General features: G+C 51.6%; 7 protein-coding genes across 7 annotated transcripts; 4 read left to right on the top strand and 3 right to left on the bottom strand.

Annotated features, from left to right (window-relative positions):
- Nucleotides 1-90: 90 nt before the first annotated feature.
- Nucleotides 91-2,944, bottom strand: Z519_10707 (leucine-tRNA ligase; the record flags this gene model as incomplete). Its single annotated transcript, XM_016768423.1, has 2 exons — nucleotides 91-2,442; nucleotides 2,495-2,944. The coding sequence occupies 2 exons, from the start codon at nucleotides 2,942-2,944 to the stop codon at nucleotides 91-93; spliced, it is 2,802 nt and encodes a 933-aa protein (XP_016615330.1).
- A 1,924-nt stretch (nucleotides 2,945-4,868) lies between these two features.
- On the top strand, nucleotides 4,869-6,215 carry Z519_10706 (uncharacterized protein; the record flags this gene model as incomplete). Its single annotated transcript, XM_016768422.1, has 1 exon — nucleotides 4,869-6,215. The coding sequence occupies one exon, from the start codon at nucleotides 4,869-4,871 to the stop codon at nucleotides 6,213-6,215; it is 1,347 nt and encodes a 448-aa protein (XP_016615329.1).
- Nucleotides 6,216-6,801: 586 nt separating this feature from the next.
- Nucleotides 6,802-8,408, top strand: Z519_10705 (uncharacterized protein; the record flags this gene model as incomplete). Its single annotated transcript, XM_016768421.1, has 2 exons — nucleotides 6,802-7,195; nucleotides 7,258-8,408. 2 exons carry the CDS (start codon nucleotides 6,802-6,804, stop codon nucleotides 8,406-8,408), a joined length of 1,545 nt encoding a protein of 514 aa, XP_016615328.1.
- Nucleotides 8,409-9,140: 732 nt separating this feature from the next.
- Z519_10704 (uncharacterized protein) lies at nucleotides 9,141-10,093 on the bottom strand (the record flags this gene model as incomplete). Its single annotated transcript, XM_016768420.1, has 2 exons — nucleotides 9,141-10,012; nucleotides 10,069-10,093. The coding sequence occupies 2 exons, from the start codon at nucleotides 10,091-10,093 to the stop codon at nucleotides 9,141-9,143; spliced, it is 897 nt and encodes a 298-aa protein (XP_016615327.1).
- Nucleotides 10,094-10,471: 378 nt separating this feature from the next.
- On the top strand, nucleotides 10,472-10,684 carry Z519_10703 (uncharacterized protein; the record flags this gene model as incomplete). The annotated part of the gene is made up of 1 exon (XM_016768419.1): nucleotides 10,472-10,684. One exon carries the CDS (start codon nucleotides 10,472-10,474, stop codon nucleotides 10,682-10,684), a length of 213 nt encoding a protein of 70 aa, XP_016615326.1.
- Nucleotides 10,685-10,893: 209 nt separating this feature from the next.
- Nucleotides 10,894-11,979, bottom strand: Z519_10702 (uncharacterized protein; the record flags this gene model as incomplete). Its single annotated transcript, XM_016768418.1, has 2 exons — nucleotides 10,894-11,412; nucleotides 11,464-11,979. 2 exons carry the CDS (start codon nucleotides 11,977-11,979, stop codon nucleotides 10,894-10,896), a joined length of 1,035 nt encoding a protein of 344 aa, XP_016615325.1.
- Nucleotides 11,980-13,316: 1,337 nt separating this feature from the next.
- On the top strand, nucleotides 13,317-13,685 carry Z519_10701 (uncharacterized protein; the record flags this gene model as incomplete). The annotated part of the gene is made up of 1 exon (XM_016768417.1): nucleotides 13,317-13,685. The coding sequence occupies one exon, from the start codon at nucleotides 13,317-13,319 to the stop codon at nucleotides 13,683-13,685; it is 369 nt and encodes a 122-aa protein (XP_016615324.1).
- Nucleotides 13,686-14,955: the final 1,270 nt, after the last annotated feature.

Raw genomic sequence — 14,955 nt, 5'->3', positions numbered from 1 at the left:
AGACTTCATCCCTCGGATTCCCGGTAGTTCTATCGTACACAATGTTGAAGACGGCATGACGGGATCGTCTCAGGACGGTACTGTTCTGCCTCAGAACACAACGTTCAACACTTTCCCTCCGCCAACAATAATTACTCTTTTCCTTTTCTCCCAACTGTTCTTCTCCGTCAACCATACCCGCCCTTCTTCCGTTTCAAGGACAGCACGGATGATCTCCGCCTCTCGTGCTGCTGAGTCGTATCCAGCCTTGCCTTCCGGTGGAGGAGAGGGGACTTGGGCTGTGAACCGTAGTTTTCCATTTATCTGCACTGCGCAAGTGATGCTCGTTTTGCGGCTTCGCAATGCAACCTCCTGTTCAGAGGTCATGACATCGCCTGTCCACGGTACGTCGAAGATACTCCGTTCCGAGTCAGGCACCACTCTTTCCCAGCATTCCTCTGCGAAAGCTGGTGTGATCGGCGCCATCATCTTCAGAAGCGCGGTGACGGTAACGTGTGCAATCGAAGGTGTCAGATTGTTGATTCCAATCGCTTCTAAGCCGTTTGTCAGCTTGATGAGGTCAGAGACTGCCGTGTTCAAGCTATAAATGTCTCTGGAGAATGTCTGCGAGATGCTTTTGCTGGTGCTTTGCGTCAAAAGTAGGGCGTCGGCGTCATTCGTGTTCAGGGTGTTCAAGTCAGGAATGCGGGTCTGTGAGACATCATGTCGACCTGTCCGCTCCTGCACCTCCACCTCAGAGATGATACGATTGACCCGACCAAACCATCTCTGTATCCCAACAATCTTTTCCTCGTCCCATTGTAGAACTTCGCTGACTGGGGCGGCGAAAAGGATGTGGGCCCGTAGAGCATCCGCTCCAAACTTTTCGATCGCGACGGACGGGTCGACGCCATTATGCTTGCTCTTAGACATCTTTTCCCAAGTGACATTTGGGGCCTTGCCGGTTGCCTTGATACTGGCAACTTCACCATCAAAATCGAGCTCACCAGGCAGCAAGAACCGGCCGCTGTCAGGATCTGAGAACGTTTTCCCATGAACCATCCCTTGTGCTATAAGTTGTTGGAAGGGCTCAGCATGGCCATTGCCGTCGGAAATAAGACATTCCTTGCACAGAAATTTGTAGATGAAACGTGCGTAAAGTAAATGCAGAATGGCATGTTCGACACCACCGACATACGTATCCACGGGGAGCGTATCGGCTGCGGATCGTCGTGAGAAGGGCTCCGCCTCGTTCATTGAGTCTGCGAAACGCATGAAATACCAAGAAGAGTCGACGAATGTATCCATCGTATCCGTTTCTCGCTTGGCCGGGCCTTTACAGGCTGGACATTTGCAATTGACCCATTCCTCAATCTTGTCTAGTGGATTACCGGTTTGTCCCTTGACAGATGAGTCGAGTCGAGGTAATACCACGGGAAGATCCTCTCTGGGTACAGGGACTGGTCCGCAGGTTGAGCAATGTATGATAGGAATTGGTGTACCCCAATATCTTTGCCGGCTTACCAGCCAGTCACGCAGCCTCCAGGACTCGACAGCTTCTGCGAGACAGTGTTTCTTGAGGTCAGAGATAATCTTTGTTCTGGCCTCACTGCTTGAAAGACCCGCATAAGGGCCACATAAAGAAGTCAGCCAGCCATCGTCAGTGTATGCCTCCGACACCTCAGCCAGGTACATGTGCCCAGCGCTATTACCCACAGGTTCTGGCGATATCGCAATGTGGACAGGATCTGAGGGCCTGTGAATTTTCCAGAAGCTCAGATCGCGAGAGTCGTGGGCTGGGACTCCCATCACTGCGCCTTCTCCGTAGTCCTCCAACACATAGGGAGCGGCAAATACTGGTAATGGCTCAGTATTCGAGTCTCCCACCTGAGAAAGGGGGTTGAAGGCTTCAAGTGGCAGTTCGAAGCCTTCCTTGGAGTCGGGGGGGAAGGAAGCTCGCTTGTCAAGAAACAGTTGTAGTTCAGGCGACTTTGCGGCAGCCTGGACCACCAGAGGGTGTGTCATTGACAACGCAACATATTTTACCCCAAACAGCGTATCAGGCCGGGTAGTGAAGACATGGACGTGAGAAGAGTTTCCGGCGTTATCCTTTAAGCCAAACTGAATACGTGCGCCTGTCGAGCGGCCGATCCAATTCCGCTGCTGGGTTACAACTCTTTCAGGCCACTTTCCTCCGTCCGACAGATAATGCAGGTCTCGTAGCAAGTCCTCCTTGAACTCTGTGATTTTGAAGAACCACTGGCGTAGTTTGATCTGCTGCACAGGGGCTCCGGACCTCCAGGAGCGTCCATTGTGGTCAACCTGTTCATTGGCGAGGACTGTTTTATCGACGGGATCATAATTGACCAGCGCTTCCGCTTGATATGCCAATCCACGGTGATACAACCTTAGGAAAATGTCTTGGGTGTGCTTGTAGAACGACGGCGAACATGTTGATATTTCCTACGAACAGTTGATCAGCACTATGTACATGTATTCTATGCCTCTGACCTACAGCATCCCAGTTGAAACTTGTATTCATGCTCTTGAGCTGCCGTTTCATCTTTGCGATATTATCTTCCGTCCAAACAGCCGGATCAATGCCGCGCTCGATTGCGGCATTCTCTGCCGGGAGTCCAAAAGCATCCCAGCCGGTCGGATGAAGCACATCGAAACCTTGCATTCGTCGATAACGGGCAATAACGTCCGAGATGGTGTAGACACGAAGATGCCCCATGTGAAGAGATCCGGACGGATAGGCGAACATGGGTAGGACGTAGGATTTGCGCGGAGGACTCGACTGTCCTACAACTTTCGGCTGGCTTGCCCATCTCTGCTGCCACTTAACATCGATGGCACGAAAGTCCAGGCGAGGAACTTGGGAGGTAGCTCGAATGGTGGTTGTCTGCAGGGTCCGGACAAAGCGCAGCCTCACCGACTGGCGAGCATAGAGCCTCCCCTGCATAACCTCCAACCCCTCCACCGCCGTCTAGGAGTTAGGAACAACAAGAGAATGTGAAGCTCGATGGATTTTGGTAGGAAAACAGATGCGGCTGCGGTGACATGCAACAGATTGCTGGAAGGAAGGTTGACCGAGTCCCGTGACTACGTGAAACGATAGAAATCTCGACGACGCTCAATTTCAGATTCTTCTTCTTCTCTGACTGACAAGCAACCATCTTCCTACTGTCTAGTGTCCAGACAGTCAAATCAGCTATCTTTAGATCTATCCTCCTGGAGCGATCCATATCACAGACCTCACACCCGTCGCGAATACATGATCAACTCCTCTGTCCAAGACGTAGAAGTTCCAGTCACGTCTCTGGCAAGGTAGGGACGACTGTTCTCGCCAAACCATCAGAATCAACATTCAACGAACTGTATCAAAAGCTCCTGCATCTTGTCAACTGACTTAGACATGGATATGAAACCCTCTCTCCCAACTTTGACCAGGAAGCGGATAGAACAAGGAAACAGCAGTCTCAGAAACAAAATGTGGTCCTTCTCCGCTTGCTCTCTCAGGACTTAACGGTCGGGGTGTTTCCACAAGCCCGTTCATTCACTATGAGCACTTTGAGTCAAGGACTCCATGGCCGTGGATGAGAATCACTTGTGTTCCTAAGGGTTGCCATGTATTTTGACGATTCGGTGCTATCGCTCTTGATAAGTTGAGCAATCCATGTCTCACACTTGCTTGTCTGCTGGCCACCGGTAAGCTTTTTATAGGTTGCAAGTGTATTCTCTCTCCAGCCAAATCTCCGTCTTCCAAGATACCTCACACTAGCGGTACAACTTGCATCTGCAAGTGAAGGAATTCTGAAAGCAGTTCCTGATTCGGATCACGTGCTGCTTCATATATACCTCACACCAGCAGTACAATTTGCGTCTGCAAGTGAAAGAGTTCTGAAAGCTATTCCTGGTTCAGATCACATACTCCTTCTCCAGATCGCATGCTGTATAACGCCGGTACCAGCCACAGGCGCCGAGAAAACGCGGCAGCACGTGCTCACCTATACGGTATATAAACCTTCATGATCTTCACCCATTGCCTGATTGGCTCATTCACAGCTTGAATCACTCCTTAAAAAGCTCACGAGCTGGCTCGTTCTTTCTCCCATCGTCTCAACGTGTCTCGATCTGGAGGTTCACCGGTGATATCACACATTCAAGAACTGTTTGCCTAAGTTTGCGACCAAGCAACCATTGTTTCGTTGTATCAGTGACCGAGGCAGCGTTCATTCCAAGACGAACTCGGATTTTCCGTCATTCCTGAGCCTCAAAGTTGAAGGTGCGGACTTATATCACTTTCCGATTTGCTTTCTCTGTCATAGAAGGCAGACAACCTTCATTCGTCCAGTCAAAATGGTACCCATTACTGCTGTGCAGATGAATGGAGTCAACAACGGTAGCAAGGCACGGACTTTTCATGTCTAGACCTCACTCATCCTTTGGTAGGACATTTCCAGCGGATATCGACCCATTTCCATTGCGCAAATATCCGACCAAGGGCTCCTCAATTGGCGGGTATATTTCAGTCTCAAATTGCAACTGTTCAACCTTCCACCATCGAATACCCGAAGAACCACCTCCTAGGTATTCCCCAAGAACTTCGAGACGCCGTTGTGGCACTTCTTATCCCTTCCCAGCAGGTCATTGGGGCTCGACCTTCGACCGGATGCGAGATATTTCATTTTATCTGTCGACAGACATACCACGAATCATGCAGATGCCGAAATTTCCAATCCACTGTATTAGTGCCAGCCAGTCGAGCGAAAGAGTTCCTCATGACGACGTTGAATATAAACACGATCAAGAGCAATGTTTACTAGCGTGTCAAAACTCTCTTCCTTGGAATTCCGCACAACAGCCATAGTAATGTCTTCCTCCAGATGGCCGAAGTTTTGAGACGTTCAACTCGGCTTGAAGAGCTCCACCTATTCGGCGTAGGAGTAGATGGTTATGCGGTCAAGACGAGTTCCACTACTCACCCTTGTGGTAAACATGATATTTCGATTGTACCATGGGTCCGCCGGCTATCCATTGATGGACAGCAGCACCAACGTCGCCTGGCTCTGGTCAACAGCATTCCCTGGCTAGCGAAGCTGAGGGTCCTAGTTTTGGACAACCTCAACCTTCCTCTACTTCAAGCACATATCCTCAGGAACAAACCACCGTTGGAAAAGTTGTACATTGCAGCAGATCCCGGGACTGTCCTACATGGCGGGTACATCAACATATGCCAGGCAGTTGGCAATCTCATATTCCCGGTGCACGAGCATGCCCCTCTGGTGAGAGAACTACGTGTCGATTCGAATTTCATCTTCTCCACAAGTCGGATCACTGTAAAAACGGCTACTACTCTGGAAAGCCTAGAACTGGTGATTCCAGACATGGAATTCCAAGTGCATACGAACAAAATTAATTTCTATCAGGAGGCTACTTTCCTTCTGCATAGACTACATATCGCCAAACGATTGCGCAAACTCAAAATTTGCGTTCATGGTGCCCTGTCTGAGGAAAGCCATCACTATGCAAACTTTATTATGGGGGCGTTAAATAATTGCGTCTCACGAATGGAATCTCTTCAAGTTATTAAACTTCATCTCTATTCTCAGTCGCCCTGGTTTGCTCGAGAATTCATTATAGCAGTGCCTCGATCTGTCACTCGACTCTTCCTCACTGATCTCTTCATCTCGAGAGATGTGGCTGATCTCTCGGCCTTCATTGGTGAAAAAACAAAGATACCTTTGCAGGATTCAGTTGAAACCGACAAAGCCTACGCGATTGGAGAGGATCTCCAGAGAGAGGACTTCATTCAATTCAGCGACAATCAGCTGGCCTTCGTAGGCTACGAGTACGATCTCCTTCTAGGTCGGAGTGCAGCAAAGCAAACCAAAGATATGTTCAAGTTTCTGAAGCTTAATGGCAGAATGCTGGACAAGGAACGAAACCGACACTTGGCTCCCCTGAAAGGAAAACATATACCGTTCAAGCAGAGCGGCGTCCAACAACACTCAGAGGCGGCTAAGGCAACCTCGAAGGCGAAAGTTGCCAAGCATAGCAAAGAGCTTGTCAGTTGTGGCTTGGATGACAACGAGTACTTTGGGATGGAACATGTCGCGGAAGCGCTCTTCGAGGAGGACCCGGTGGCTAAAGGTGCTCTCTACAGCTATCCAGCCGTCTATGAGGTCGAAACGGAATTCAAGTTTTGGAACCACTGTAACGTACAGAACTGAAGTTTGAACTAGGCTGGACATTCGAGCCTGTGAAGGTGCTGATCCTCTGCCATATTTTCATATCTACTGGGATCTAGGGGCATGTTCTTTGACGGAAGTGGAGAGAGCAAAAGGTGAAAGTTTCAGAAATCCCCGATCACAGACGGAGCAATGAGGTAGATAGCTGAAAGACAGGAGGAAAAAAAAAAAAAAATTCAAAGAAGTGATGAAAAAAATGTCTTTAACAAAATGCTTCTTCTTTCACTGACTGTTCTTCGACCCGATTCCCCACCTGAACCGAAGAATACCAACCCCTTGACTTTCTATTACTTCGTGCGCGATACTCGGTACCTAGCCTTGTCCAGCCCAACCAGCCCTAACTTGCCCTATATCCGGCGAGCCGGCTCCCCGGATCGACAAGCCACACGCCGTATTCGAAGTCACCCTTTTGTCAGACCGTGATTTATTCTCCACGTCCTCGACGTATCAGCGCATCGAACCAGAACAAAAACGGGCTTTTCCCGAGTAAGGTCCTTCACATTTTGCCCTGATCACTGACTCAAGCGTTGCAGGCACAGCTTTCCCTTGATAAGCAAGGTCGCTCAACATGCAGCGAGATCCAGCTTCTCCTGCCTCTCATGCCTCCGCATCCGCACAGGCCGACTACAACCTCTCTCCCTCTTCTCTATGGCAGGATGGCCGAAAACGCAAAAATGCCACGCCTGGCTCACGCAGTGTCGACACCCTCACCCCAGAGCAGCTTGCCAAAAAGCGTGCCAACGACCGGGAAGCCCAACGTGCCATTCGAGAGCGCACAAAGCAGACGATTGAGAATCTGGAGCGCAGGATACAGGAGCTGACATCCCACCAACCGTATCAAGAGCTTGAAGCCGTCATCAGACAGAAAGATGCCATCCAGGCCGAGAATGAGGAGATTCGGAGGAGGCTCGCCTCGGTCATGTCCATCATTCAACCCATAGTAGGAGCGCAGGGTTTGACCGGTATTGCTCTTCACTCTCTTGAACAATTCCGGCTGTTCCATCTTAACTGTTGTGCCTGTTAGATCTCGCAACCGCCGCGCAGCACAATGTCCACGCCGGACTAAGCCAAGCGAATCCCCATCCTAGACCTGTCTTCCCGCCAAACAACGGCGCCCAAGCGGATCCAACCTCCTTCAACAGCCAGCGAAATGGGAGTGCAAGCTTCTCCGTCTCTCCCAATATCTCACAAGCCCAGTTAGAAGCCTCAACGCATCCCTCCCCGTTTGGAGCAGAAGGGGCCGAGGAGCACAGGCATTTACCTGCGTCCAGAGATGCTCTGAACAACCAGCGAGACAACCTCCAACGGAGTCTCGAGTTGAATGACGGCGGGGAGCGTGTCAATTTTGGTTTCCTGCTCGATCTTTTGGGACAGCGAACAGGCAATGCAGGCCCTCAACCTCGACTGCGACCTCAACAGCCGCAGATGCAGCAGCAGACCTCGCCTGACAGCCTGGGCTCCGCCTACCCAGCCCTTCCTTCAACTCTGCCCGACCAACTACAACTTCCTACAGTATCCTGGAGTGTCCTTCCCAAAAATAGTCCGCCCACATGCCCTCTTGACAGTTTACTCCTCAAATTCTTACAATCTCGTCAGGGTGAACCGGTGGGGGCCGCCAACGCTCTTCCCACCACACCATCCTACCCTTCTGTTTCCTCTCTCCTGAATCCCAGCAGGCCCCGCCGCTCGCTCGACGATTTATCCCAGCTTATGACGGACATCATCTCGAAATTCCCCAACATCTCCGAACTGCCTGAACAAGTGGCGACATTGTACGTCATGTTCACCCATATGCGCTGGCAAATCCACCCGACCAAGGAGAACTACGAGCGGCTACCCGAGTGGTCCCGGCCTACCCCGGCGCAAGTTTTCCACCCTCATCCAGCGTGGATGGACCATATCCTCTGGCCGCGGATGCGAGATAAGGTCGTGGCAAACCCGCAAGATTATCCTTTCGACAACTGGTTCTTTCCATATACTTCGGGTCTCAGTGTCAACTGGCCGTACGATCCGGTGGATTGTCTACTGAGCACCTCGGAGAAAGAAGAGCCGGTTATCAATCCAGTCTTTGAGAGCCATATTCGGCGCCTTGAAAACTGGAGTTTGGGACCCTTGTTTGCCGAGGCCTATCCTAATTTGGCGGATACAGCGAGAATCAAGGGGAGAGAGCCTTGATCTCTACCATCGTTCCCACTGCATCCGGACAAGTCGCCATCAACGGGGTTCAACAGATCAATGGCGTCATTACCTGCAACAGGACCACTCACTGCACCTGCCTCGTGTCGTGTACTGAGCCGTTTAAGGGTTGAGAAGCCCTAGATTGCCCATTTGACCCAGTGCAGAAGAAGACCTGAAGGTGAAACGAAACTGGGCCTCAAAGATAATCAGGAGAAGGAAAAGTCTTGTATCCGTCTGTCCATTCGAGGGATGTAGTCGATGGTGTACGATATGGATGATGCAGTGGGGTGGTAACGCATGCCATGCTCTCCACTTCCAATCCCGTCGTCCAAAAGGAAACTCGCACTGGGTCATCTGGAACGTAATATGAGGCGGAAAAACACACAATCCAAGGCGCCACTGAGTGAATGACCTTTGATTCGAGCCCCAATAACCGATCACTCCCGAATCCCGCCATCTTTCGAGGGTGAGGAAAGGAAGACTGTTTCTACTCCTACATACCCTACCATGTATGCTCCAGAAGGGCCAGAGTAATAGTGCAAGACGCGTGTAATTTTTGCGCTGTTCTGTCTATAAGAGCGCCTTCCCGCGACTTCCTGTCCCTTTGTGCGCCTTGCATATGTCATATCTTTCATGAAAAGTTGGAGGATGGATCTTTTGGTCATTTACTTCTCTGTCCTGCCGAGGACTGCACCTTCTCGTAATATCAAACAGCGTCGGCGACACTTCTCATGCTGCAACTTTCGCACTGTACTTCGCCGCAGCATTATCGAAGAGCTGGCTCTTTTCTTCCAAATCCCTCAATAGCGTATGTTCTGCATCTCTCTCCCGTAGCTGCTGGAGTAGGGCTTGGACATCATCACTCTTCTTCCCGACAATGCTCGCCAACACAACGCTATTGGCAATGGCTTGTACATCTGAATTTGCCATTCCCACAGCTTGCTGCAATGCCGCCTCGGCCTCTTCCAATCTCCCCAAATGTATCTCGGAAACAGCCTGGCCCACCAATGCCGTAGGACTGGTATTCCCTGGCGTGGATGCAAGTTCTTCGTAGACGTAATAAGCAGATTGGTATTTCTCCTGGCCGCCTTCTCTTAGATTTGTCCAAGCTTCGGCTAGGTTGATGAGTAACGAATCTTGAGCCCAGCGTTTCGCAGCGGCGACTTCCTTGATCGCCAAATCTGTGCGGTTTTGCATTAGGTGGATCTGGACAAGTATTGCCACGGCTTCCAGGGAGCCTTGGTGTTTGGACAAGAGGTCGACGGCTTTCACATATTCGCCTGCCGCCGCGAGGACAGTACCGCAACATATTTGTACGACGGCATCTTCGCCATCCGATTCAGCCAGAGCCAATGCAGTTTCGAGTGCTGCGGAGTGGTTGGCGGCCGCTTGTTGTGCCAAAGCAACTATTGAGCGAGAGGCGGCGTCTTGCGATTGTTTGAGGGAGGAAATAACGGAGGAAGCATCGCCGACCGCTATTTGTGCGCGGTATTTGAGAATCTGTGCTGTGGTCTTGTTTTCTGACGAGAGGGAAGAGGTGTCAAATGCGAGAACGGTGCGGTAGGCGTGAGTGTAGAATGCGGTGGATATATTGAGGAGTTCTGAACTCTGGTCAGTAGGTGAGTTTCAGGATGCGAGGCTAGGATGATGTGCATACCGCCTTCGCCGGAGAAGGGGTCCATGATGGCCAATTCTTACAGAGTTTTTACCGGATCGAGTACAAGATATGGTCTGGGGGACAAGGACGATGTGGAATCTAAAGAGCGAGCCCCTCGAGAATGGTGTCAACTTCAATGTACGAGTAGAGAGGAGCGCTTGGCAAGGAAGGTGCGGCGAGACTAACTTCCGCTCATATTTCCAATGCCAGCCTTGTGTACTCGGTGCGCTGTGTACAGCAGGCACTAGAGGCTCCCATCCCAACCACTCGCTCCCTCAAACAGAAGCAGTCCTTAATCTCATTCACATTGCCGCTAGCGGCACGACATACATGCGCTTGCTCACTACATAAAGCTGTGAAATCAAGCAAAACCTCAATACCCAGACTCCCTCTCACATTCACCATGCCCGCGCCTCGCGCTCCCCGCTTCAGCTTCGCATACAGCAGCATCCTCCTCGACCACCAAAAGATTCAAACACGGCGGGCCATGAGTCGAGTCAAGGCCAATTACCACCTCTTTCTCCGAAATCAGCCGAGAAAACCACAGTTCAGCCTACAGGACCTTGGACCACGGAGGAGATGGCAGGTTCCCAAGATGAGGCAGATTGAGGATTGAATGCAGATCGCCGGACACACATCTCGTCCGGCGTTTCAGCAATTGAGGGGCGATGGTGTTGTGAATGGTTTCAACGGCGCGATTTTACGAAATGTAATTTTATGGCTACACGGAACAGGGTATGTCGACAAGTCTCTCCTCCGCTTTGGTAGTGAATGAGAAATCGTCTCTCTTCTCGCTCATCCCTTTTTGGAAAAAGCCCTTACAGATTACTCTCTCAGCGGCACGGTGTCAACAAATAGAGCCTTGGAGAAAGCCTCGGGATACCGAGCACCGTGTACCTCAGCCGCATCAATGACCTTCCGGATCTTCTCGTTATCCTGTGGTGTGATTTTGATGTTCAATGCACCCATGTTCTCGTCAAAGTTCTTGACTCTTGTGGTTCCAGGAATCGGGATTATGTCGTCTCCCTGAGCCATCAAGAATGCAAGGACAAGTTGACCCGGAGTGCAGCTCTTCTCGTCAGCAATGGCCTTGATATCCTCCACCAGCTTGAGATTCTTGGGGAAGTTCTCCTCGCTGAATCGAGGTGCAAAGCTGCGGAAATCGCCTTCTTCAAAGTCGGCCCGGCTTTTGATGCCTCCGGTCAGGAAACCTCGACCAAGCGGCGAGTATGCCACGACCGCAACTCCAAGTTCACGGCAAGCCTTGAGGAGACCGATTTGAGGACTCTCAATGTCCATGGAGAACGGGCTGTATTCCAGCTGAACAGCGTCAATATGCACCACCTGGGTTCACGAGTTAGCGAGCAGTCGAAGGGGCGAGGCGGACATGTTTACCTTGCAAGCTCTCCTGAGAGTGTCGGCGCTGCACTCACTCAGACCCAGGTACTTGACCTTGCCGGCATCTTGCAGCTCTTTCATGACTTTGACGGTGATCTCAATGGGTTGGTTGGCTTGCACTCTGTGGCAATAGTACAGATCGATCTGATCAATACCCAATCGTTTCAAAGACTTCTCGCACGCTGCTCTGATATAGTCTGGCTCGTTTCTGACCTGGCGAGCACCCGTGTTGGGATCGACGAAATTGCCAAACTTTGTGGCAAGAAAGATGTTCTCCCTCTTGCCCGGATTTCGTTTGAACCAGCGACCCAGCAAGTCTTCGTTGTCGGCATAAATGTCAGCCGAGTCCCAGAAGCGCTCGCCGGCCTCGTAGACGTGGTCGAGCATGGCATAGCGTTCTTCATCGGGCTTCGGTTTGCCGTAGTAGGCTGAGAGGCCCATGAGGCCAAAACCGAGGGCCGTCACCTCCGGGCCGTTCTTGCCAAGCTTGCGCGTTGGAAGTTCGGGAGCCATATCGAGATGAGCGGGTTGAAGGGAGTTGTGTGGGATGGATTGGACCGGAGGGTTGGGCGGATTGGTCGATGAGGGATATGGACAAGGCTGGCAGGTCTGTGGGTTTATATACGTACGCGGTACAAATGGGGGAGATGTTGAACGTGCCTATGCATCAACCAGCAAGCGCGTCTCGAACCGGTCTTTCGCCCAAATGCCGTCGCTTGTCCCCCTCTATACCTCATCCCCTTCTTTCAATTTCTCTCTATTCCCCCACCTGGCTACGGTGATGTCATGGATTCATTGCGGCCGATTGGTTCTTCTTCCCCTCGTTGTCCTCAAGTATCAAGATGGAAACCGAGGAGCCGAACGCCCCCTCCTATCCCTCCATCCCATTTGCTCTCGCTCGTCTCGTCTTGCTCGTCCCAGTCGCGGCGTTAGGCGTTTATCGTTTCCTGTTCCAGTGCCTCCTATTACTAAGGATTGAGGTTGACATTGCTGCATGCGGCCGCCCTGCCCGCCGCAGTTGACTGCACCGACTGCTCAGTCCCCTCGACTGCGCTTACCCCCCCGGTGGATCAATGGCAGTCTTTGCTTATCCTCCCGCCGAGCTGTGAGAGGTTATTACTTAGATTGGAAGGCCGCGTCCCTCTCCTCCACGCAACCACTATCAGCCTTGTTTCCAACCTCCTTCCTCGAGCCTCACAGTTCCTCCACGCGGCCAAATAGCGCTCCAATGCCCACCATCATTACGCCTTCTTTCTGAGTCCTCTGCTAGACTGCTACTGCACAATGACTAACAAAAGTGCTTGAAAATGGCGGTTTCTAGGATCACTATTCTTTATCGGTACCATTGACAAAGTCTGTCGTTGGTTCACTGCAACGTTCCCGTCAGCCTCAAGCAAGGATCCAGGATGCGCCGCAACTCGTTCTGCCATTTGAGTTGCTGCTCAGTCTCACAGGATGGAGACAAGGTGGCGGGTCGTGTTGTTGCCGCCATGTGCTAGACAACCTCTTAACACATGCAAATCACTTTGAGATCGTCTAACTCCCAGGCCCACTGCCCTGGCTGATTTCAACGACAAGTAAAGCCTCAAGCTCTTAAAACATCTCCGAGACCGACATTAGTAATCGTCTGCACTAATGCATCAGCCGAGCAGAGTTCTCGGCGTGTCAGAGCATCAGAACGTTGATCTAACGACATGCCCAATTCCAAAGAAATGCTATGCTGACAGTTGCTGCGCTTAGGCTCGGCTGTCTATAGCGGAGAGAACATTTTGCAATCTCCAGTCCATCAACTACTCTGTAGACAGTCGGACCCAATCTCTCGCAGACAGCCAACCATTGCTTCGTTTGCCATGACTACCAAATCTCATCGACTCGCGCGCCTCATCGGCCCCGCGCTTGTCACAATCTCGCTAACGGAGTCGTTCAACGCGCATATCTGGGCCACAAGCTCCGCGCCGACCATCTTCCTGAACGGCTCTGTGATCTTCGTCTCCGGCCTCGCCATTGCCCAAAATCACAACGTGTGGTGTCGCTCCTGGCCTGTTCTAGTCACCTTGGCGGGCTGGGGAGGTGTCACGCTTGGGTTGATGCGCATGCTTGTTCCGGAGCGAGTCCTGGAGAGTGTGAAAAGAGCGGAGGCGGGGGACGTGAGGATGGCGGCCATGGTCGTCGCAGCGTTTGGGGCGGTTCTCTCACTCTTTGGATACTCTGGACCTTGAAGCTTGGATATGTGAAGGGCCATGCATATGCTTGCAGGACAACCAGTGCAACGACGGGTTAATCAATATTCACGTTGGCACGCCCAGGGATGACGATCTCCTGGTCTACGGCGCTTCGAAGAAATCTAACCCAACTCCTCTCTCCACCAGACCGTGAAGGCGACGACGAAGAACAGAAGAAGCGCACCTGGTCTTCTGGACCTGCTGCCTTCGTCACCGTCTTCCCTACGGCAGCCCTTGTCGTATTCTGTCGGAATTGCTTCCTCCTCCTATTGCTCCGATGAAGAAGATCGTCGAAGAAGGCCTCTTATATGCACAGTCCGAATCAGAAGCTCCAATTTATTGAACCCATGTTAATATACTCCGTACCGCCTCCATCCTTCCTGGACCATCTCTCCCAAAGTCCGCCTAATCCTCTGGTTCACGTCTCCACTCTCCACCCAGCCATTTCCGGCCAGCAACACGCCCCTCAGCGGCTCTGTCGCAAGCAGGAAAGGAAATAAGCGCCCAAAACCTAGGCACTTGTCAGCCCTGGTCCAGATGGCTCGTGGTTGGAAGGATGGTCTCTGTCCACTGGGCCTCCCCCTCGTTCTCTACGGCCATGGGCATCCTTCCTCTAAGCCAGCCGAACCGCCGGAGGAGGTGAAGGCTTCGACTGAGCGAGCACTTCAACGTCCTCCGCTCTTTACCACACAGAACGAATTCCTCGCGTGCCTGTCGTCGAACTTCTCAGCCTCGACGTGACTCGCGTTCTTCTAGAGATAGCCCACTCCCGGTTCGAGCGCGGTCTTGACGACGATTCCTGCTCTCTCTCTCTGTGTGAGACATCTGAGATCAATGAATGACTTCTTAATGTAGTCTACCCACCTAGCGAGGCTGGCTATGTGAATATATATAGTTGATTTGCCCATGCGCATCCATCTCACTCGGATAAGGAAGGTTAAGCTCTTCATAGGGGTGCACCATCTATCCTTGAGTCTTGGGCTTGACTCCCTCTACCTTTGACTATAGTTTTCAGACTTTGAATTTTAGGGCCAAAAGCCGAAAAGGGGGTACGGAATGAAAGGGAGGAAGGAGGCCTCGCCCTTGTTTGGTGGGACGTTCTCGACCTCGGTTTTGTTCTATTCTGATCTGTTGTGTTCTGTAAACCGATGGTACATGAGAGATGGAGCAGGAGGAGAAGGAGAAGGAGAAGGAGAAGGAGAAGGAGAAGGAGAAGGAGAAGGAGAAGGAGAAGGAGAAGGAGAAGGAGAAGGAGAAGGAGAAGGAG

This window comes from Cladophialophora bantiana (genome assembly GCF_000835475.1).
Source record: "Cladophialophora bantiana CBS 173.52 unplaced genomic scaffold supercont1.19, whole genome shotgun sequence".
NCBI lineage: Eukaryota > Fungi > Ascomycota > Eurotiomycetes > Chaetothyriales > Herpotrichiellaceae > Cladophialophora > Cladophialophora bantiana.
This window is presented reverse-complemented; position numbering and strand designations above follow the sequence as displayed.